The sequence below is a fragment of the Peromyscus leucopus genome, chromosome 7, assembly GCF_004664715.2.
Source record: "Peromyscus leucopus breed LL Stock chromosome 7, UCI_PerLeu_2.1, whole genome shotgun sequence".
Classification (NCBI taxonomy): Eukaryota; Metazoa; Chordata; class Mammalia; order Rodentia; family Cricetidae; genus Peromyscus; species Peromyscus leucopus.
In genome coordinates this window covers 99,820,006-99,843,821 of record NC_051069.1, presented here as the reverse complement: position 1 = coordinate 99,843,821, position 23,816 = coordinate 99,820,006, and the positions used below count along the sequence as shown (strand labels likewise).

Here is a 23,816-nt window from a genome sequence, read left to right as displayed (position 1 = left end):
GGCTGAGAGTGAGGACAAGAAAGAGGGGGGGGGGGAATCAGGGGAAGAGAGAAACAGGGAGAGGAGGAAAAGTACAAGAAGAGGGAAGAGAGAGACTGTTTCTCCAGGACTGCCGTTCAAGCCCAGCCCCTCTTTCCATCTATTTATCCGCCTGTCTCACTTCTGTCTCACGTTCTGCCTCCTCTCTCTCAGAGAATGAGCACAAATGAGACCAGAGGACTTTGAGCCCTCCGCTGCGGCCACAACTCACAGCTGGCTCCATGCCACCTGTCCACCACCCTGCCGAAGAATCCCCAGTAGCAAATGCACCCCCAACTTGTGCCCCAGTGAAGCCAAAAAACATGTTTCAGGAAGCAATTTGACAGATCCTTCTAACTTTGAGAACATGTCTGTCCTCTTCAATGTCTGTAGCAAAGTAGACATGATCAAAATGCAAATCACATTCTTGTACTTTTCTGAGAAAGTATGTTCCTAAGCCCCCCATATCCCTACTCCAATTACCAGCGTCCTTCCAACTGTGAGCCTTTTCTCATGACATCCCCCATCCCTAAAATCCTTCTCTTCACCCCTAACGCCAGCACAGCCCACCCTGGGCCTTGGTCTACGCACCCTTGCTCTCTACCCTGCCCTAGGAGAGAATCAGACTACACCAGGCTGAACATGTCGAGGCTCTTTATCGCCACAAGCAAGAACATCTTGTTCCAATGACACAGTCCTTATCTGTCAGACAGAAATGTCCCAGTTTGAGACTTTAAACCTAGCAAGGCAGAAAATGAGAAAGATGCTAAGCCAGATTGCCAGAAAAGCATTTGTCAGAAACCAATATAGCTACAATCCCTAGGGTACAAGGTCATGAGCATGAGCAGCTAGGCATTGTTGTGCACAAGCAAAACTCAGGCCCTCCCTGATCCAAACAAAGCTACTTCCACCACCCAGACACATCTCAGCTATTCACCTAGGAAAAGTGGCCTGCGATGCTGCATGCAGCGCCACCTGGTGGCTATTTGGTGATCTTCCCGGCTGCCCAGCCTGAAGCACACAGCCCTCTGAAGCAAGTGTATTCCTTCCCACACCTGCTCTCCCGTGTTCATTTGTCAAGATGTCACGGATCCTAGTAGTGAGGAAAAACTAAAAAAAAAGAAGAAAAGAAAAAAACCTAATTCAATTTCAAATAAAGCAATGCACTCACTTTCTTTGCCTTGTGGAGGTCACAGGCTTCATGTGAAAACAGGACAAAAAGCTAGGAAGCCAAAATGTTGGGGCTTCTGGCTTCGCCAGATCCTGAGGTACCCGGGAGATGGTAGACAGTGGGTGGGTCTCAGCGGTGATCTATCCCTAGAGACTGAGAGGCCCACGGGGAAAGATAAAACAGAGACTGAGGCCAGAACCTCAGGAGTGAGGAACTGGAATCAGGCACCCAAGCTTCACTTTGTCCTGTAGCTGGGTCAGGACCCACCAGGTGTCCGAATGCTACCAGGGAAACTGAGGTTCCCTTTGGGGGTTCTTAGTCTCATTGAAAAAAGAATGTAAAAACAGGATGTAGGTAGCACTGCCCTGTAGTCTGGGGTCCTGGACTGAATTAAAAGGAGAAGGTGAGCCGAGCACACACGTTTGTCTCTGCTGCCTAAGAATGCAATGTGAGCAGCAGCCTCACAACCCACCACTGCTGAACCAGGAGCCGAAAGGAACCTTCCTTTCTTTAAGCTGATGTCGTCAAGTATTTTGTCACAGTGATGAGAAATATGAGAAAGAAGGGGAGGGGCTGTCTGCCCACTGCCCCCTGGAGTACACGTATTTTCCTTTCCTGGGACTAGATGATTAGCTGTAACGGGTGGTATGTCAATCCCCTCACTTCCAATTGTACAGTTCTGTTTAATCTCCCCAGAAAACTGCAGGATGCTCACCCTAAACCATGCACTCAGTTCGTCCTGTAAATGTATCTCTCAAAGAAGATACTGCTGTCCCGAGTCCTAAATGAAAACCCAGTCAGGGTCGCACAGACAACACATGACCTCCACATCACTACACAGAAATGCTGGGATCCCCATACTTGCTCAGGGTACAGTCACCACATGTCAAATTCACAGAGCCCTTTGTCTGGCCACAGACCTCTTCACCATCACCCTGACACTAGAGATACCCACCAGTTGCCAAATGACAGGTCTGGGGTTGACAGGCATAAAGCCCTGTCTGCTTGTATCTGGGAGTGTTTAAAGATCTCTCCATTAAAACATCCACCACCAGGCTGGGTCTAGAACTACTTTACACTCTAAAAAGAAAAAATACAGTACAGCATCCCAGACTCCTGCCTGGAACAAGTGTGGCTGACTCAATAAATCGTGGGGGAGAGTGATATACACCTATTACCCCAGGGCTAGGGTAGTTGAGGCTAGAGAATCACAAATGTGACACCAACCTGGCTATAAAACAAGACCTTGTCTCAAACAAAACATGAAGTTAGCACATGCATTGCCTCCTGCCCACTGCAATGCACCACCAACAGACTGCGTCCTCCACTGGCCTGCCCAACTGCTGTGCCAGTATGATTCCAAATGCTTGGAGCGCCACCTGCTGCTCAAAATGTAGAAAGACTGGTTTGTCCTTCCTGCTCAAAATAATAAAATCAGGTTCTCAGCAATTTTTAAGTGATTTGAGGGTGTGTAGGTTGTCACGATAATCCAAAAATAAGTTAACACAATACACACCAGGTTATCAGACTGATAATGGTATCAAACTGGGTTCCATTATCAGGTTTATTTTTCATTTCAGGGGATGCTAGGAGATTCTGCCAGAGGCGAGCTAACGTCTTAGGGATGCATTTACATCAACCAAAGCCCAAGGATTCAGGTACAAGCTGCACACTTGTCATAGGAAGGGCTGTGTGAAAGGAACCAAAGTGTCCTGTCTGTGTCACACACTTATCTAATTCAGAAGAACCTGGGACAAATAGTCAGGGTCATGTTCACCATGCAAAAGAAAATTGTAAGAACACAAAACATCACCCAGTCCATCAAGCTGGCATGGCTTTACATGAAGTTAACTTGTGATTTTCTTTTGTCTATGTGATGGACCATGGGTGACAGGAATAAGAAATATGCACCTGATGCTGGACATATACCTCTAATCCAGCACTCAGGAAGCAGAGGCAGGCAGATCTCTGTGAGTTCGAAGTCAGCCTGGTCTACAAAATGAGATCCAGGACAGCTGGGGCTACTCTGTGAAACCCTGTCTCAAAACACACACACACACACACACACACACACACACACACACACACACACACACACAATGCAAGAAAGAAAGAAATGTGCACCTGGTATTGTCTGTAATGTTTAACATTACAATTAAATAATGTGTAACATACATTTACAGTGTATAAAATAGTTTCTTTCTTTCTAGTTTCCACTTCTCTGACTCTGTGTCTCTCTGACTATTGTGCAGCCATTTCCTCTGAATTGAAACAATCCCCCTAGAGGAAAGAGGTAGGTTCAAAATGAAGACTCAAACTAATGAAACTTCCAAGGCTCAGAAAGTTACTAAAGTTACAAGACTTGGGAGTGTAACTATCTAAAATATGAGACTATGTATACAGCATAAACAACAGAGGGGGAGGTCAACTCTTCAGGAGAGCTGCCTAGACCTTGAGCTGGGAGCTCCTACCACACAGTTTCTATAAATTATTGCTCATGCTAGGCTAGGCTCCTCAGTGATGCAGCCGCCTTTGAGTCATACATGCTCTTGTAAGTAACTCTTCATCCATGATCCTGTAAACAACCCCAACAAGCTAACTGATCACCAAGCTAGACTTGGATGGAATCTTTTCTCTGGTTTGCCATTGGCGCTGTATCTCTATAAGTGTCCCTCCAGAAATCATACAACATTCTCTGACTCTCTGACCCTCCCTGTCTCTTTGTCTCGGTCTCATTCCCTCTGTTTCTGTGTTTGTGTGACTCTGTTAGTCTCCCTCTCTCTGTCTCTCTGTCTCTCTGTCTCTCTCTCTGTCTCTGTCTCTCTGTCTCTCTCTCTCTCATACACACACACACACACACACACACACACACACACACACACTGCTATTTGGTGGATGGATGGGTGGATGGATGGATGGATGGATGGATGGAGTCCATATAGAGGAAGTCTTGGTTCCTTTTCCTGTTGCTGTGATTTAAAAAAAAAAATCACCCTGATAAGAGCAACTTAACAGCAAAAGGAGTTCTTTTCGCTGTCAGTTCAAGGCACAGGCCATCGTGGTGGGAAAGAGAACCCGGCATCACTTATAGCAGGTGCTCACCCCACACCCACAGTCAGGACAGAGAGGGATGGGTGCTGCCACTTAGGTCTCCTTTTCCCATTTTTACACCCCAGGATCGCAACCAGGGAAACAGTGCTGCCCACAGGGGGTGGGTCTCCCCACCTCAATCAATGTAATCTAGATAATCCTCCCACACAAATGCCCAGAGACCCATCTCCAGATGATTCTAGAGTCTGTTAATTGGCAATCAACATTAATCATCATAATGGTTTACTAGACCTTTCTTTCTCTAAAGGGAGTGCTTACATGACTCACCATAGTCTGGTTTGGGTTGATTATGCTGTGTCTCATGACAAACAACCCCCCAGTTTCCACGGCTCATAATTACAACCATCTGTTGTTCTCAGTCGTTTGGAAGGTCAGATAGGGCCACTCAATTCCTGTGTATGAGCCAGCTTCTGGTCCCCTCCAGGGGTCTGTCTTCTTTGACCGGGAAGTCCCAGGGCATGCTCCTTTTGTGGCAAGTGGCAGAAGTACTGGGCCCAAGCTGAACAGGCGAATAAACCTACAACCCAACCAGGGGTCACTGACTTGGGTGCTCAAGTCCCATTGGCTAAGGCAAATCATATGACTACCTACTTGCAGCAGGAAGAAGTGGTCTCTCCAGCTACAGGAATCTGGAGCAAGGACAGGAAGAAGGGTAGAGATGGAGATAAACCATTCACCATTCACAATACCAGAGTTGGTTGGTTTTTGGTTGGTTGGTTGGTTGGTTGGTTGGTTGCTCGCTCGCTCGCTTGCTTGCTTGGCTGGCTGGCTGAGACTGAGTCACATGGATATTCCCAAGCCTCCAGTTCCAGGTTCCCTAATACTTACATGGTTTCCACAGAGAGAGAGGCTAGGACCTTAGACCTCTGTTGACAAATTCTGGGAAAGAACCTTTGCCTGACTGGATACGTCCAGCTAGCTGGGTGTGGTGGTGGTAGCAGGTCCCAAGGCAGCGACACTCTCCACTCTGAGATGGGGGAGGGGGAACAGGAAATGACTGCTGTTCCTATTTTCACCACTAAGTGTCACCTGGCTTTTGTTTCTCATTTTGGATCACACCCGATAAGCTGCCTTTCAAGGTGACATCAAGTGAGGATGTCCCGGATGTAGACTGTCCTGCAGTGTGTAAGGGGAGGGAGAGCCAAAGATGGCCATCTGAGGCAGACGGCTGCTGTGCTCAAAAGCTGTGATTCCCAGGGAGAAGCAACACACCCAGGCACATGGTCAGACAAGCGCCTTGAGAAGCAAGCGCGTGTCCAAGAGGGCAGCTGCTGGTCCTGCTCTGGCCAAAAGAGGACCCGGTGCCTGTAATCCCAGCATGAGGAGACTGAGACAGTAGGGTCATCATGAGTGGTAGGCCAGCCTGGGCTATATAGTGTGTTCCAAGCCTGCTTGGGCTACAGAGCAGGGACCTAGTCTCTAAAGGAAAGGGAGATGGAGACACTAAAAGAGGAACACGGTGAAAGACAAGGAAGGAGACAAGAAAAGAAAGGGAGGGAAGAAGAGGAGATGCTGGGAGAAAGGGAGGAGAGAAAGTGAGAGGAGAGAAGGAAGGGATGGGGGGAAGAAGAGGAGGGGAGGGAAGGTATAAATCCAGGAAGAGTGGGTCACCTTACAGGAAGTAAATAGGCCCCTTTCTTTTCAAAGGGACAGCCAAGCTGAGAGGAGACTAGTGTTCAGCACTTGAGCAATGTTGATGGGGCTGAGAGAGCCAGGCCATGCAGTTCAAAGCGTCCACCTGGCAGGTGCAGAGCCAAAGCCCATTTGATCCCAGGCAGATCCACTCTGCTGGCTTTGTTCAGCCTTGTCTTGTCTCCTGATGATGATTTCCCCCTTAGGAGAACTTGGAAGCCAGGGACACAGCAAAAGGAATCACCCTCTTCAGGCTGAAGGCTTGGCTTTGGGTGTTGGCTAACAGAACCAGATTCACTGATCTTTTGGGGGAAAAGATTCCCTTCTGGTTTTGTTTTAAATGTTTTTGCTTCTCTTCTTAAAGAGTACAAAAGTGAGGACCAGTCAGGGGCCACAGCTGGAAAGTGGGGAACTGATCCCCATAGGGGTGCAGAAACATGAGAGCAAGGTGTCTGATCTGTTGTGATTTTTTTCAAGTCTTTTGACCATGCCTCTTTTGCTACAGAATTCAGGGTAATTCCTGCAGGTGACCTGAGATGATGGCTCAGTCTGTAAAGCTCTTACCTTGCAAGCATGAGGTCCTAAGTTCAAGGCCCAGAACCCATGTAAAAGCTGGGCATGATGGAGTATTGTAATCCCAATGGTAGGGAGGCAGAGGCAGGTGGATATCTGGGGCTCATTGACTAACCAGCCTGGCCTTTTTGGTGATTTCCACACCAGTGTCTCAAAACATAGGATAGGTGGTACCTGAGGAGCAGCACCTAAGAGTGTCCTCAGGCCTCCACATACCTGTGCACCTACACATAGCCAGAAATGTGCACCAGCTGCTGCAAGTGACTGAGGTGAGAGAGAGAGTAATTATCTTTCTCTACATGCATCTACCCACATCACAGACCACCATGTGATCATCTCCATTATATAAAAAGCATAGGTACTAGAACTACCCACATCACAGACCACCATCTGATCACCTCCATGATGTAAGAAGCATGGGTACTAGAACTACCCACATCACAGACCACCATCTGATCACCTCCATTATATAAAAAGCATGGGTACTAGAACTATCATAAGCCCTTCAGGGAGAGCCTGTGCCTCTCTGGGAATGGGATAGTAATTCCCGGTTTCTCCTCCCCCAATTTCTCCTTCTCTCTACCTAGCATGAATCAGTGCTTCTTTAACCCCACAGTGAAGGTAATCCAATAAGAACAGAAGCTGGAACAAGAACAGGAGTATGGGGTTGCTCTGCACTGAGGTCCACCTCCAACAGCTAAGATTTTTTGTAAGCTAAGTAATGATGGGCAAATCAGACCCCTCCTAACCCAAATTTCCATCTGTAAAGTAGGATGAAAATTATCAACGCAAAATACACAGCTCTTGCTTCAAAAAGAATAAGAAATTGTTTATTCTGAGCCAATTATGAGTGACCGTGGCCTGGCAACATGCATTCATGTTGTCCCAAATGATACATCCCATCCTGGAAATGGTTACATGATTTTATTATTATCACAAAATACAACAAAGTCACAAACCAATGAATTTACCAAGTATACTGGTGGTAGGCTCTGGATGCTACAACATCTTAGCTTTGGGATGAGTAGAAGCTAGCAGTCAGCTGAGTTAATATGTTCTAACAGCTTTATCTGCTAGGTCAAATATACAGTTTGGTGATACATAAGATATAAGGAGACTAAAGATAACTTTTGGCTATCAATCTGTATATTCCAATTCTCCATAATCATGAAGTTCTAATCAGTCAGCCTGCAGATGTTTCCCCCTACCAAAAAATTGGGGGTTTTATGGAATTTCAGCCCATAGAATCATATTTGTTAGTCTCTGCTATTCTGAGATGCAAACAAGATTTTATCACAACTGTCAAAGATTGAAATACAGCTGTGTTGAACTGTATTCACCAGCTCTCCCCATCACTGAACAGGGCAGTTATTTTTCTGTAACTCAGAGATGTTTTATTAAAATAGAAAAGCCAGGATTCACCTCATTCATCACATGGGGGAGCTCAAGCCATGGAAAGCACACTCATGTAGCCCACTATGAACTTGACTACAAGGAGGAAACAGTGTTATTATCAAAATTCTTCATCCGTGGCAATTCTTACGATACACAAATCTAAAATATCATAGAGCATTTAACATTAGGACTTCCCTTTTAAACACTCCTTAGAATATTCCAGGTGTCTCTTCTCTTTCTCTAGTCTGGGAAGCACCTTGCATGGTCTTCTTCTAGACTTTGACCCTTCTGTGTCCTCAAGGAGAGCAGGCTGGATAGATGCCCCAGACAGGATCATGCCACCTGCTCTACAGCCTTCTTGTGCTGGCTCTGGAAGCGACCCTCGCTGCTGGAGGACTCCTCCTTCTGTGGGTTCACTGTGCTTGGATGTCCAACCATCTCAATCCAGGGATGCTGAAGGACCTGGTGGGCCGTGTACCGCTTCTTGGGGTCCACTACCAGCAAATGTCTCACCAGATCTTTGGCAGCTGTGAGAGGGATAGAAATTGGGGAAAGAATGATGAATACATGTAGTTTATAGTGTTCTTTCCTTCCGAGCCATGAAGTGGGAGCCCATGCATCCACATCAGCACTATGGGAATGCAAACAAGTTTTCCTTGTTCAGAATGAATGACAGGAGATGGAACATCCCAGACCTGTTCCAACCACTCATGACCACCGAGTGAGCATTAGAGATTAGGTTAAGCTAGAGAAGGAAGATCATTTGAGTCTAAGCTAGCCCGAGGAGCTACATAATGAATTCCCAGATAGTCTGGGCTAGAGTGAGGCCCTGTCCAAAAAAAATCATAATAATTTAATAAAAGAAAGAGAAGAAGGAAGGAAGAGCAGGTTAAAGAGGAGAGGAGAGCAGAGGAGAGGAGAGCAGAGGGGAGGAGAGGAGGATAAAAAGTGCAGGCAAAAAGGAAAAGTAGGGGAAGAAAGAAAGAGGAAAGGAAAGAGGAAATGATAGAGAGAAGGGAAGAGGAAATGATAGAGGAAAGGGAAGAGGAGGAAATGGGAAAGAAAGAAAAGGGGAAGAGAAATCTATCTAGTGATGCTGAATAAATAAAACCTTACTTTATTAACCATGTGTGACCAGGGCTAGGTAGCACAGCTGTGGAAGACAGCTGTTCACTTTTTCCAGCCCCGCCCCTAACATCCACATACCCAGGCCAAGGAAACAGACCATGCACCACATCTATGTACTTCAAATTTTTACATCAAACTAACCGACTTTTAAATAAAACATGTTCCCTTTTCCTAAGCTGACATTTTTGCATACTGACAAAACTGAAAAACATGTAAAGAAACCTAAGCAGCCATTAACACTAAGTCAAATGAATTTTACTTCCTGCTCAAATCCTTACTGATCCTAGAGAGACGGGAAGACTGTCAGAAGCCAGATCCCACCTCCAGCCCCACCCCCACCTCCTTACCCCCCAGGTGCTACAGGGAAAAGCCTCGTGGATCTGGCCCCGCCTCACTGCAGTCTACTGTGATGACTGACAGCCCCATCCAGCTGTAAAGAGACTCACAGCAGCTGCAGCCTTCCATCCTTCTCACTGAGAGCCTAGCCCCTCTCTCCTGCCTGGGAATCAGAGGCAACCTGAATGAAGGTACACAGCATAGATCACATATTAACTAAGCCTGCTTCCACTGGGCCCAGAACCACCACCACCCTTTTTTTTCTCTCAGAAACCTCTAAATGTAGAGACCTCCTTTGTCTGGTAGAACTGGAAGGCTCTTGCTTCAGATCTCCACCATGCCATGCTTATCTGTCTGTGGTTCCCTTGAGGGACATTCAACTTAGCTTCTCTCTCAAACCTACCCACTTCTCTCTCTCCCCCTAAACCTAACTGGTAGGCAGGGTGGTGGTGAGTAGAAAACAGAGACTCCCCACAAGCCCGTCTCCCCAATCCTCAATCCCCTAATCTTCACCCCAGTTCTGTAGGTTCTCCTTCCTGATTCATGGAACACAGAAAGAAAACACCCATGTTTTCACCCTTCTTGAAAAGTGTCCCTAACTCAGTATCAGCTGCTCTCACACCTGTCAGCCCCTCCCCAAAAGTAAGCTCCAGAGTCCAGAAGTCACAGACTTCTCCTACCCTGCTGAATTCAAGCTGGGCAGGCTCTATACCACTCTATTATAGTAATTTTTTTTTTTCTTTACCTGACCATCCCATGACCATTTTGGAGTGCCTATGACTTTAGTCCAGTAACCATAGCAACCATCTGAGCAGAACAATATAGGGGTAGCTAGGTCTGTGATGCTGACCACCACTGATAACTCCTAGCAGGATAAGGAGCTACAGTTGGTAGTCCAGCCATCCCTCCCTTCTTCCTTCCCCCAACTGCTGTGGTACGAATTTCTGTACGCTGTGAATATGTGTTGCTCTGATTGGTTGATAAATAAAGCTGCTTGGCCAATGGTGAGGCAGAATAAGGTGAGGCAGTACATTCCAGCTAGAGAGAGAGGAGAAGAAAGGAGACTGGGGCAGATGCTGTGAGCTGCCGCCAGGAGAAGCAAGATGTGAAAGTACTGACTAGTAAGCCCCGAAGTCATGTGGCAATGCATAGATTGATAGACATGGATTGAGTTGTAAGAGCTAGCGAGTGAGAAGCCTGAGCCAATAGGCCATAGAATTTGCAATTCATATTAAGCCTCTGAGTGATTATTTTATAAGTGACTGCAGGACTGGGGGGCTGAGCGGTACTGGAGAAACACAGGAGGGTGGGGCCAGGTGGGACCGGAAAAACTTATGGCTACACCCAACTACAAGTGATCTTGGAAAGTGCTGGAGTATAAAGAAAATGGAAGGCTAACAGAAAAGATAACTCTATAAGGCAACTTCCACAAGGTCATCGTCCATAATGGGGTAGAACTATTCAGTGATGCAGCTATGTTTGGGTCACTCTTGTTCCTGTAAGTCACTCTTCACCCATACTATGTAAGTAAATTCAATAAACTCACTGGTTCCCCAAGTTGCACTTTTATGGAATCGCTGCTCTGGTCTGTTGTCTGTGGGTATATCTCGAGTAAAGAGATGTTTCTTCATGTCTACTGTCATCAGGCTACACTAGACTCCATATTGGTGAAGACGATGGCTTTTTTAGACTTTCCTTGTCCTGAGAGACTCCATTTTATACATAAATTTGACTCCATCCTGGGGATAAAAGGGGGCTATGCACCTGGGTGAACACATGACTGGGACCATCCATCCATCCTGGGGATAGAGGAAGGCAGTGCACCTGGATGAACACATGACTGGGACCATCCATTGGGGATAGAGGAGGCAGTGCACCTGGGTGAACACATGACTGGGACTGTCCACATAGTACCACTCATGAGGCTCAGGCCTATAGCTTATTCCCCATAGTAGAAAATGAGCCACTTATAAATTTATTGGGGTGAATTGAGACCATATGGAAAGATGGGTACCAGGCCCAAGAACTTAAACACCCAGACTGAGAAAAGGGTGCAGCACCCTGACTTGGACCCACAAAGAGGACACTCAGCACTGTAATGGCAAGAGTCCTCCATCATCCTGTTACGTGATACCTCGTGTGTGTATCAAGGACCAACAGGCAGAGTACTCCCAGGTGTCCCTGGGGTTTCAGTTCAGCTCTGTCCCCACTGCTGACAAAGCCTACTCAACTGCCACCTACCCCTCCTCCTGATTGCCTGTCTGGACCTGCCACCTGTCTGTCAGCCAGCTGTGGCTGTAGACCCCACCCTGCCCTTTAACCTCTCTCTCAGCCAGACTCAATGCTGCCGCTTCACTCTCAAACCCAGTGAGGGACAGCAGCCTGGCAATGACAGCCTTGTAACTGTCTCTAATTTGGGTTCCTTACCTCATCAATACAGATTCTACTTACATCTCTATCCGCCCACTTCTGAAACCTCGTGAAACTCTGCTGCAACCCTTTTTAACCTTTTGTATCTGTTCAGTAGTATAGTGTGTGTGTGTGTGTGTGTGTGTGTGTGTGTGTGTGTGTTATCCTGTGATATATGATGTAAGAGTTATTAGTAACTAAGAATGGAATACAAGAACATGTGCTAACCTTGGCCCAATTACCAATCTGGCAAATTGCTACCATTAAAATTGCTTTGTGAATTCACTGTTACTCAATAAATTCTGCCTTTGTGGAAAGAGACACAAGTGTGTGTGTTCATCAATGGTGCTGATATAACATGCTCAAGACAACATCTTTCCCAGGAAAAGTTAACATAACACCCCTTCCAAATCCCAGGAGGGTCCAGACTGGAAGGCCACATCTAAACTGAGAAAACTCCAAGTCCTCATCTATACATGAGAATAGTTGACACACCACTCCAAGCTTCATCCACACCCTCCAAACACCTCTCCAGGCCACTCTTTAAAAGAGTAGGGAGAGGCCCACAGCTCTCCTTCCCATCACAGAGAGCCCCCCAAATCTTACCATCAGAGATGTTGTCCCAGTAAGGAGCGAGGAACTCAAACTGGCCCAGTTGGATGATGTTGAAGAGTTCATCCTGGTCCCTCTCAGGACTTCTGAAAGGGGGGAAGCCACACAGGAGGATGTAGAGGATCACACCTGCAGCCCACATGTCCACCTCCAGGCCATAACCTGCAAGAACACAGAGACAGGAAACCCCTCAACAAGCAGGTAGGCGGTGTTACACACGATCTCTTGAACTGTGCAACAACAATAACAACAAAAGGCCCCCTCCTCCCTTAAGTTGCTTTTGTCGGGTATTTCCTCTCAGCAAAAAGAAATGTAACAAATATGATCACTGATTATAATATAATGTAACTTATTGGAGAGGAAATATACAAAGTAATTGTCCTAGCTAGCTTTAACTGTCAACTTTTATATAGCCTAGAGTCCCCTGAGAGGGGAGTCTCAGTTGAATGTGAGCCTGTGAGCAGTATCTGTAGAGAATTGTCTTGATTATTAATTGATATAGGTAAAAGGGCCAAGCCCACTATGAGCAGTACCATCCCTAGGCTTGAGGTGAATAAGAAAGCTAGTTAAACATGAGCCTGTGAGCAAGCCACCAAGAATCATTCTGCCTGGGTTTCAACTGTATTCCTTGCTTGTGAGTAAGTTGGAATAGCAAGCAGTCTGCCTTCAGGTTCCTACCTTGCATACCCACCTGACTTCCCTAAGTGACTGAGTGTGATCTGGAAGTGCAAGATGAAATAAGCCTTTTCCTTGCCCAAGTGGCTTTTTTGGTCATGGCATTTGTCACAGGAACAGAATAGAACTAGAACAGTGATGCCCAGCTGACGTTTTTATGTGCCTCACTTCTGTGGGATGGTCTGTATATCAAATGTGTTGCTCTGATTGGTCAATAAATAAAACACTTATTGGCCAATGGCCAGGCAGGAAGTATAGGCGGGACTAACAGAGGGGAGAACTGAGAGAACAGGAAGGTGGAGAGAGATACTGCTAGCTGCTGCCATGACAAGCAACATGTGAAGACGCCGGTAAGCCACAAGCCACGTGGCAAGGTATAGATTTATAGAAATGGATTAATTTAAGATGTAAGAACTAAATAGCTAGAAGCCTGAGCCATTAGGCCAAACAGTTTAAATAATATAAGCGTCTGTATGTTTATTTTATAAGTGGGCTGTCGGACTGCCAGGGTTTGGTGGGACCCGGAGAGAAAACTCTCCAGCTACACCTCACCTATCACGTTCCCATAAATGGGCATGCACACAATTTCAAGTACTTTCTGACTTCTCACCTTTAGGAAATGAACACAGCTGATAGCTTTAAATGGACATTAGAAGTTCATTACTAAGCCTCAGAGCAAGCTTACCAAGACACAAATCAATAAGAGGCTTAAGTGGACAGGCTGGCCAGCTTGGTGATGACTGTTCAATTCTCAAGCACTGTTAACTCTTGGGGACAGATTCTTCTGCCCCCACCTTCTCTTAAACCTTGTCCTTGGCCTCTAAAGCTTGTTCGTTTGTAATCCAGTTCCATTTCCATGTAGTCTGGCCCTCTACTGACTGCTTTCCCTCCTGCAGGCAGGACCCATGGCTTGTTTGAGCTTATCTGTCCTTGTCCTGGCATCACTGGAGAACCACCAGCTCACCAATTTAGCCATCAGGTTAAAGAGTCCCAATATAACATATTTACCCAGGACTTCCCATCCTTGCCAACAAGACAACAGTGTGGGTCTATACTGATATCTCTCTATATACTGTCTCTATATTGATGTCTCGATACTAATGTCTCTATACTGATGTAGATATACCGATGTCTCTATTCTGATGTGAGTCTACACTGTTTTAGTTGGTGTGCTTTCCCCACGAGCTTATGCTAATTTGCTTTGTCTCTCATCTAACTCATCTTTGCTTGCATTCAAATGTCCTGTGTCTTTTGGTGTTCTTTTGTTCCACTGTCATTACAGTACAACGGTCATGACACCCATCATTCAAAATTTAAACACTTCCTGTTTGGAATAAATCTAGGCTCAGTCTACTCAACCCACTGACTCTCTACATCCAGTACAACTAGTATTCTGAATTCTCCACCCCCTAGCCTCAGGCATGCTCCGTCTCCTCATCACGGCTTCAGGTGCCCGTGCTGATGGGGAACTAGCCATGTCTTCCACCTATGACTAAGCTTTCAACCCACCTGAGCCTCTCTCAGCCAATAGGTAAATTCACTTAACAATGCAACAGCTATCAAGCTATCTCCCATGTAATTTTTGTTTATATGCTTTACAAAGTAGTTCATTTGATCCTCATAAATTAGGAATGAATATTCCGAGTTTGAAATGAGATCTCTTCTGCCTTTAAATGGAGGTTTGTCAAGGAATTTTTAAACTTTTAGCATAAGAAATGTTTCCATTTTCTCTCCTAGTAGTAGACCTGGGTACAAATGGCCTTCACTGAACAGATTTTCTCTCCCAGTTCTCTCTTTCATCCCATTGTCCTGCCTACACACACACACACACACACACACACACACACACACACAACACACACACACACACATTAATAAATGTTTTAGCAAGCATGAGTTCCAGCACTCTGAGATTTTTTTTGTTTAACTGCTCCTTGTTGGAAAACACTGAGCAAGGCATTTATTGCTTGCTGAGCTTGAGTACCAAAGAGCAAAGGGTAACACTTACCTTTCTCAGAAAGAATCTCAGGAGCTACATATGTAGGCGTCCCACACACGGTAAATATAGGCCTCACCACATGTTTGGCCAGGCCAAAATCAGCCAGCTTCAAGGTGGTAGACTTGTCTTCATTTCGCTGAACCTAGATGGAATCAAAATATCCAAATCACCAAAACTGTGATGGAAACAAAGAGGGGATACTGAGACAGTGTGTGTATGCAGCCAGGTCAGAGCAGCAATAACCCATGGGTATCCCAGGACAGAGTCATCCAGCCGAACCTCAGTGCAACTACTCACATTTTCAACCAAAGAATCAGATTCAAATTCACTGAGCTATCCAGCACAGCATCACCATGTCATCAAATGGGATGTTTGAATTTACTGATCAAAACCCAGTTTCCCAGCTGCACTGGGCACATGTGTATGTCCAACAGCCCCCTGTGAGTTGGGCACCATGCTGGACAGAGTAGATGGAAACTGTCTCTACTGGGCAGCACTGTGTTATAACAAGGATCAGGGTACTTAGAGCATAAACTAACTTACCTAAGAGCAAGAAAAGGTCTGGACAGTGAGATGGCTCAGTGGGTAAAGGTACTTGCCATCAAAACTCATGACCTGGGTTCAATCCCAGGACCCACATGGTGGAAAGCGAGAAAACTTGACTCCAGATGTGGCACACACTCCCACCCCACTTCAAATAAATAAATGTATGTTGTACTCCACAGGGCACAAACAATGAGCATTCAAACCTAGTCCTATCTTCCTGTAAGTCCAAGATACATGGTACTTCCACACAATAGAAGCTGATTCCATCTGGGCAAAATCGAGATAACCAGACACAAATTCAAACTCTGGCCTCCTTCAATATTAGTAAGCACATACCCAAGTAAAACCAAAGATCAGCTGTCCATATCACACCAAAGAAGCCAGTGGGCAAGGTCAGATGATGAGCAACACTGTTATTCAAGTGCTGGATTAAAAACTTACTGGATAAAACAGGCTGGTTTTATCCAAGAGAGAGACTCATTGTTGCTGCCATACCCACAAGAACACTCAGCTTGTCTGCAGCTCACACCCTTGTGTTTCTTCTGGACCTGAACAAAGATCTCCTGTGCTCCTGTCAGCACTAGGGGGTGGAGCCCAAAGGGTAATGGTGGGTCTCCCTGTATCTGAGTCATGGTGGCAATGGGCAGGGCAGGCTGGAGCAGCCATTCTGTCTCTCCCTGCTAGGTAGATGGTTAGATACTCAGGGTCTTTAAGAATGTACCCCTCTGTTGTAAAACCTCATGTTAAATGTGAAAGTGAAATAGCAGAATTGTGACTATGAACCAGAAGAATGGGATCTGAGTGGACTTTCTGGCCTCAGGTAGAGGCATGACTTTCTGAACTACCCAGAAGATTGTGAAATCACTATCTAGTCTATCTAGTTGCAAGCTTCCTAGTAATGAACAAGAACATACTCTTATGACTTCCCAGAATTCATCCATGGGCCTATCAATCACCTGGGCAGGAAAACCCATTGGGGAAAGCTGTCTATTCTAGAGAATTTAGAAACAGGGTAAAGCCTGCCTGAGATGTAGGTAATAAAAGTTGGCACAGCAGTCTGTTTGGCCATTGTCTACTCTCCCCACTTGGAAATGTGTCTAACACAGAGTGGTCCCTTTGGGCACTGTCCCCCTGAAAGTGTTCCACTTCACTGTAATAAACACTACCATCTCCACACTGTACTCTGTGCACAGCCTCGAAATTATCTCAGTAGAGATTCCAGCAGGGGATGGGGGGTAGAGGGAGATCCTGATTATGTCCGATTTCCACACACGTGGTTCCACCAGTGAACTGGCATCTCTACAAGTTGAAAGTGTCTTAGTTGCTGAGTCTGGGTCAAAACTGACATATGAAAGAAAACAATGACAGAGGAAAAGGCTGGAAACCCTCCCTTACCATCGGGAAAAAGCATGCACAGGGAGAGCACTCTACACAGGTCCCTAACTACCCATCATCATGACCAATTCAGAAGGAAATGACCAACTCAGGCTCATTCCTGTTCTCTAAAGTGCTTTTCTTCCCTAGTAAACTCTCTGTTTCTGTCACTACCATGTGTCCCGGTCCAGTTCCTTGTTCTGAGAACCTGGAAATCCCAGTGGGTGCCCTGCAGAACCCCATCCAAGCAGCTACACATCATTAACCTGGCCAAGACGAAATCATAGTTTCAGACCCCAAACACAGTTCTGCCCACTCTGTGCAAAGAGACAGATGCAGCCTGAAAGAAACAACAGAATAATTTAGACTAAAAAATCTAGTTGGAAAAGAAAGGAAAATAAAATATTGTTGGTGCCTAGAATCACCAGATGGACTATCTGCATTCATCATATTTACTAGGTAATTGTTGAAGAAAAAAATGTTCCCCTCAAAAATATTTGCAAATATTTCCAGCCAAATGATTGGCATTAAAAGTATCTAGCCAATTAAATACACCAAAATAAAATGGATATTCCTATCAAAAATTAACTGGAAACTCCTAATTCCAAAGCCTAGCCCCACTGGGCCAGTAGAGACCAAATGAAATGTTCTGGAAATTCAGACTTTCATTTGAAATTGTATTATGTTCAGTGTCCTGGATATGTTCTCAAAACATCACATCAGTTTTTAAGTGATTGTATGGGCCTGTCTAAAACATAATATGCTGCTCTTTTTTCTTCATAACTCAGTTTCTCCCACCTGGAACTGTGGTGGTATTTTGTTTGTGCTCTAACAAATAAAGCTTGCCTGGAGATCAGAGTGCAGAGCTAGCCACTAGTTAATCATAGAAGCCAGGCAGTGGTGGCATAGACCTTTAATCCCAGCACTTGGGATCTCATGCCTTTGCTCCCAGTACTTGGGAAACATATGTCTTTAATCCCAGCACTAGGGAGGTGGAGACAGGAAGTGATATGGCTGAGTGGAGAGCAGAATATAAGGCGGAAGGAGACAGGAGCTCACCCCTTTTTGAACTAAGGAGTTGGAAAAGTAAGAGGTGACTGTGGCTAGTTCCTTTACTTCTCTGATCTGTCAGCATTTACCCTGACATCTGACTCTGGTTTTTATTATTAAGACCAATTAGAATTTGCGCTTAGAAGGACCATTGCTTAGAAGGACCAGTGTGGCTAAGACTCTAGCTTCTACAGTCAGGGTTTCCTTAATCATCTCAGAGTTGTCTATTATTATTTTATTAAGTATCTACTTTCTATGAGAGGTGGTGCATGGGCATGTATGTGTGTAGATATGAGTACTCATGCAGGCATGAGTACATTGGTTCTCTCTCTTTCTCTCTCCCTCTCCCTCTCTCTCTCTCCCCTCCTTATTTAATGAGACAGGATCTCTCACTGAACCTGACAGTGCAGCTGGGCTGGTTGGCCAGCACCCAGTACCCACCTGTCTCCATCCTCCAACACAGCAATTACAGGTGCACAGTCATGCCCAGCTTTTATGAGGGTGCCAGGGATTTGAACTTGGTCCTCTTGCTTTCATAGCAAGCACTCTTCCCACTGACTGCCTCCTCAGACAAAGCTGCCATTCACTTCACTATATAAATAGCTTTGTTGCACTCCAGGGTATGCAGTGTGTGAGGGTTTGGGTTTTTCAGCAGGCACTGTAATTCTTTGCTTCAGAACACTTCCTATCTCACCATCAGGTCAGACCTCCACCCAAACAATAAACTTGTCTAATACATCCCCCCACAAGACACTTGTTCACCTTAGATCTTCTTGTGCTGACCCAGAAGTCCATCTCTACCTGCTTTCTCAGCTCGCTTTCTGAATTCTCTAAGTTATGATCCTAGGACTCCTCCCAAGTCCTCGCGGAACTTGGTTTCTAGGGTAGGGGTAGGTAATACTCAGGACTATCATTTGACCAAGCAGCTGAAGAACCCATTAAATGTCTACTTCAATGCCTCTGTCTCAAGGCTTTTCTGGCTTTCTTGGGTTTGGAAGCAGTCTGTCCCAAATCTCTTGCCATGGCTCAACCCAACCCACATCTCCAAGTTTATCTAAACTCGCTGTTCTGGGCCATGTTCTTGCTGGGCTGGTCCAGGCCCTCTGCCTGACAGGATGCAGAGATGACTGCACACAGCATGAGTGACTGACTGGTTTGTCTGCGTCCATGTCCCCCTTTCCAGCCATCTGAAGAGTGTTCTGCTTTGAATCCAGGCAGTGTGCACTAGTGGTGTGAGCATCAGATGACCACACCTGTGCCCTCAAAGCCTCACTATCAAAACCTCAAGAGAACAAAACAATTTTTTCAGACAAGGCATCATGTAGACCAAGCTATGTAGCTCGGGGTGACTGTGAACTTCTGACCTCCCACCTCCAGATCCCAAGTGCTAGGATTATAGGTATGTACCAGCATGCCTGATTAATGCAGGGCTGGGGATCGAACCCAGGAACTTGTGCAGTCAGTACTCTACAACTGAACTACATTCCTGTCAGGAATGTAATCAATTCACCTCTGCACTTCCATAGTACATCAATTTAAACATGGTTATGCAATCCATCATGAGGTACATACGTATCTGTAATCCCAGCACTCAGGAGGATAGGAAATTCCAGCCAGCTTCCTCTGTACAGCAAGGAAGACCCTAGCTCAAAAAAAAGAAAGAAAAATGAAAAAGAAAAAAAAAAAACAAGCATACAAACCAATAATAAATAGATTTAAAAAATTAAAAATACACTTCTACTCTCTGAGCAGAAGAGGGCAGCAGAGTACCGACCACTGGCAAGGTGCCCTTAAACACTAGACTTGGAATAGGCTTACTTATCTCCGCTAGATTCCTGCTTGAATCTTCATGGTTCTTTGGATCATTTCCCTCCAAAGTACATTTCCAACTAATAAGAACTGAAACAATCTCAGAAACTACATCATGTCAAAATGCCAACGCCACAATCTAATCTACACTTGAACATAAAAGGTACCGTAATCCTTGACTGTCATGTTTACAGTCGCTGTTCATGACAGCCAGGAAAGAGAACCAACCTAGATATCCATCAACAGAAGAATGGTTAAGAAACTGTGGCACACGTATGTACATGATGCAGCCATAAAGAAGAATGATATTATGACAGCCAGAGAAAACATGAATAAAACTGGAAATTATTACTTTAAGCAAAGCAACCTGGACTCAGAAAAACAAAATGTGACGCGTTTTCTCAAATACAGATTCTAGACTTTATTTTTTATGTTATGTGTATATAGAGAAGGTGAGTACAGGTCATACTAGAAAAGAGACCCTTGAGAAGAGAAGAGGCTTCACAGGATGGGAAGCAGGGATGGGGGCAGATAAATAAAGAGTAATAAAATACCCAAGAGGAAGGGAACCAGCAAAGGTAGGTAGAGGTTCTACAGAGAGGTGTAGGGAAGGATGATCAGCAAAAACCAAAAGATTATGAAAACTTCCTAATGAAACTTAACACTTTGTACGCAATTTAATTTTTTATCATCTTCTAGTCAGGGAAACAAACTCAGCTTTAATCTGAATATACCAGGGAGCACAGCAGCCCAGGGCACAGCAGCCCAGGGCACAGCAGCCCAGGGCACAGCAGCCCAGGACACAGCAGCCCAGGGCACAGCAGCCCAGGGCACAGCAGCCCAGGACACAGCAGCCCAGGACACAGCAGTCACGAGGTCGCTTTGTCTTCTCAGCCCAGCATCTAGTTCACAGGGGAAGCCTGCTGAGGGAGGACAGTCAGACACAGGTGTTTCCTAAGTTGGATCTGATAGCTTTGTATTTTACTGCATGTCACATCACTGTGTCATCTGAGAGGAGGAGAATCAAACTCAAGATGAGGAATAGGACAGACTCTGCCAGCTCCATTTGGACCAAGAGGTGAGTCTGTTCTCCTACCTGATCATCCCAACCTCTAGGCTTTAGGCCCAAGGGCACAAGCAGTGCCCCCCATAACCCCACCTACTGCAGCCTCAGTTGCAGGCCAGCAGGCAGGCCTGACCACCACCAACCCCCACTGGACCCTGTAACCTACAAGCCCTAATCCACCCCCCAAACTCATTCATCCTCCGAGACCACAGCTACTCCCTAAGACACAGACTCTGCAAGCTCCAATTGGACCAAGAGCTCTGATTGGACCAAGAGTGGCTATCTGAGACACAGACACCATTTACACCAATTGGAGGAAGAGATGGGTAGGTGCCAGAGCAAGAATACATTCAATAACACAAAGAGCAATATGGCACCACCAGAACCTAGCAGTTCTATATCAATAAGACCTGTACATCCCAACATAGAAGCAGCAGAAGAAAACGATCTTAAAATTGATTTTAAGAAGATGATAGAGGCTTTTAAAGAGGAAATGAACAATTCCCTTAAAGAAATTGAGAAAAAGACCAACAAAAAATCAGAAGAAATCAATAAATATCTTAAAGAAAGCCAAGGAAACCAAGAAGAAGCAATTAAACAGGTGAAGGAAACAATTCAAGACCCAAAAATTGAAATAGAAACAATGTAGAAGACACAAACCAAGGAAATGCTGGAAATAGAAAATCTGAGTAAATGAACAGGAACTACAGATACAAGCACAACCAACAGAATATAAGAGATTGAAGAGAGAAATCTCTGGCATTAAAGATATGATAGAGGAAATAGATTCATCAGTCAAAGAAAACATTAAAGCCAACAAAGTCATAACACAAAACATCCAGGAAATCTAGGACACCATGAAAAAGCCAAACCTAAGAATAGGGATAGAAGAAGAATACCAACTCAAAGGCACAGAAAATAATTCAACAAAATCACAGAAAAAAAACTTTCCCAACGTAAAGAATGAAATGCCTATGAAGATACAAGAACATTACAGAACACCAAATAGACTGGACCCAAAAAACAAGTTCCCTTGCCACATAATAATCAAACCACTAAACATACAGAATAAAGAAAAATATTAAAAGTTGCAAAGAAAAAAAGGCCAAGTAACATATACAGGCAGACCCATCAGAATAACACCTGATTTTTCAATGGAGACTCTGAAAACCAGAAGGTCCTGAGTAGATGTTACACAGATATTAAAAGACCATGGATGCCAGCCCAGACTTATACCCAGCAAAACTCTCAATCATCATAGATGTAGTAAACAAAATATTCAATGATAAAACCGGATTTAAATAATACCTATCCACAAATCCAGCCCTACAGAAAGTACTAGAAGGAAAAATCCAACCCAAGGAAGTTAGAGGCACCCATGAAAACACAGGCAATAGATAATCCCACACCAACAAATCCCAAAGAAGGGAAACACACAATACTACCACCAAAAAAATAATAGGAATTAACAATCACTGGTCATTAATATCCCTTATTGTCAATTGACTCAATTCACCTATAAAAATACATAGGCTAACAGAATGGATACGAAAATAGAATCCATCCTTCTGCTGCATACAAGAAACACACCTCAACTTCAAAGACAGATAGTACATCAGAGTAAAGGGCTTGGGAAAGTCTTTCCAGTTAAATGGACTTAAGAAGCAAACTGGTATAGCTATCCTAATATCTAACAAAATAGACTTCAAACTAAAATTAATCAAAAGAGATCGAGAAGGACATTACATATTCATCACAGGAAAAATCCATCAAGATTAAGTATTAGTTCTGAACTTTTATGCCTCAAATACAAGGGCACCCACATATGTAAAAGAAACATTACTAAATGCACATCAAACCCCACACACTAGTGATGGGAGACTTCAACTCCCCATTCTCACCATGGACAAGTCTGTCAGACAGAAACTTAACAGACAAATAAGGGAACTAACAGACATTATGACTCAAATGGACTTAATAGACATCTACAGAACATTCCACCCAAACACAAGAGAATATACCTTCTTCTCAGCACCCCATGGAACCTTCTCTAAAATTGACCACATAGTAGGTCACAAAGCAAATCTCAACAGATACAAAATAAAAAATCAACAGATACAAAAAAAATTGGAATAACCTCCTGTATTTTATCAGACCACCATGCCTTAAACTTAGAATTCAACAACAACACAAATTACAGAAAGCCTACAAACTCACTGAAACTGAACAATGCTCAACTGAATCACCACTGGGTCAAGGAAGAAATAAAGAAAGAAATTAAAGACTTCCTAGAATTCAGTGGAAAATGAATGTACAACATACCCAAATATATGAGACACTATGAAGGTAGTATTAAGAGGAAAGTTCATAGTGCTAAATGCCTACATAAAGAAGTTGGAGAAATCTCACACTAGCAACTTAACAGCACACCTGAAAGCTCTAGAACAAAAAGAAGCAAACACCCAGGAGAAGCAGATGACAGGAAATAATCAAACTGAGGGCTGAAATCAATAAAATAGAAATAAAGAGAACAGTACAAAAAAATCAATGAAACCAAGAGTTGGTTCTTTGAGAAAATCAACAAAATAGACAACCCCTTATCCAAACTAACCAAAAGGCAGAGAGAGAATATCCAAATTAACAAAATCAGAAACAAAACAGGAGACATAACAACTGACAGAAAATCCAGAGAATCATCAGGTCATACTTCAAAAACCTGTACTCCACAAAATTTGAAAATCTAAAAAAAAAACGGACAATTTTCTGGATAGGTACCATATACCCAAATTAAATCAAGACCAGATAAACAATTTAAATGAACCTATAACTCCTATGGAAATAGAAGCAGTCATTAAAAGTTTCCCAACCAAAACAAAAAACAAAAACAACAACAACAAAAAAAGTCCAAGGCT

At 44.5% G+C, this 23,816-nt stretch overlaps 1 protein-coding gene across 1 annotated transcript in view; it reads right to left on the bottom strand.

Annotated features, from left to right (window-relative positions):
* Positions 1 to 7,309: 7,309 nt before the first annotated feature.
* Dclk3 (doublecortin like kinase 3) overlaps positions 7,310 to 23,816 on the bottom strand; it is a 49,629-nt gene continuing 33,122 nt past the window's right edge. Inside the window, exons 3-5 of the mRNA XM_037207987.1 lie at positions 15,069 to 15,201; positions 12,380 to 12,547; positions 7,310 to 8,427 (exon numbers count right to left, since the gene is read on the bottom strand). Coding sequence (XP_037063882.1) covers positions 8,234 to 8,427; positions 12,380 to 12,547; positions 15,069 to 15,201 — 495 coding nt within the window. The 3' untranslated portion in view covers positions 7,310 to 8,233. The remainder of the gene's footprint in view (positions 8,428 to 12,379; positions 12,548 to 15,068; positions 15,202 to 23,816) is intronic.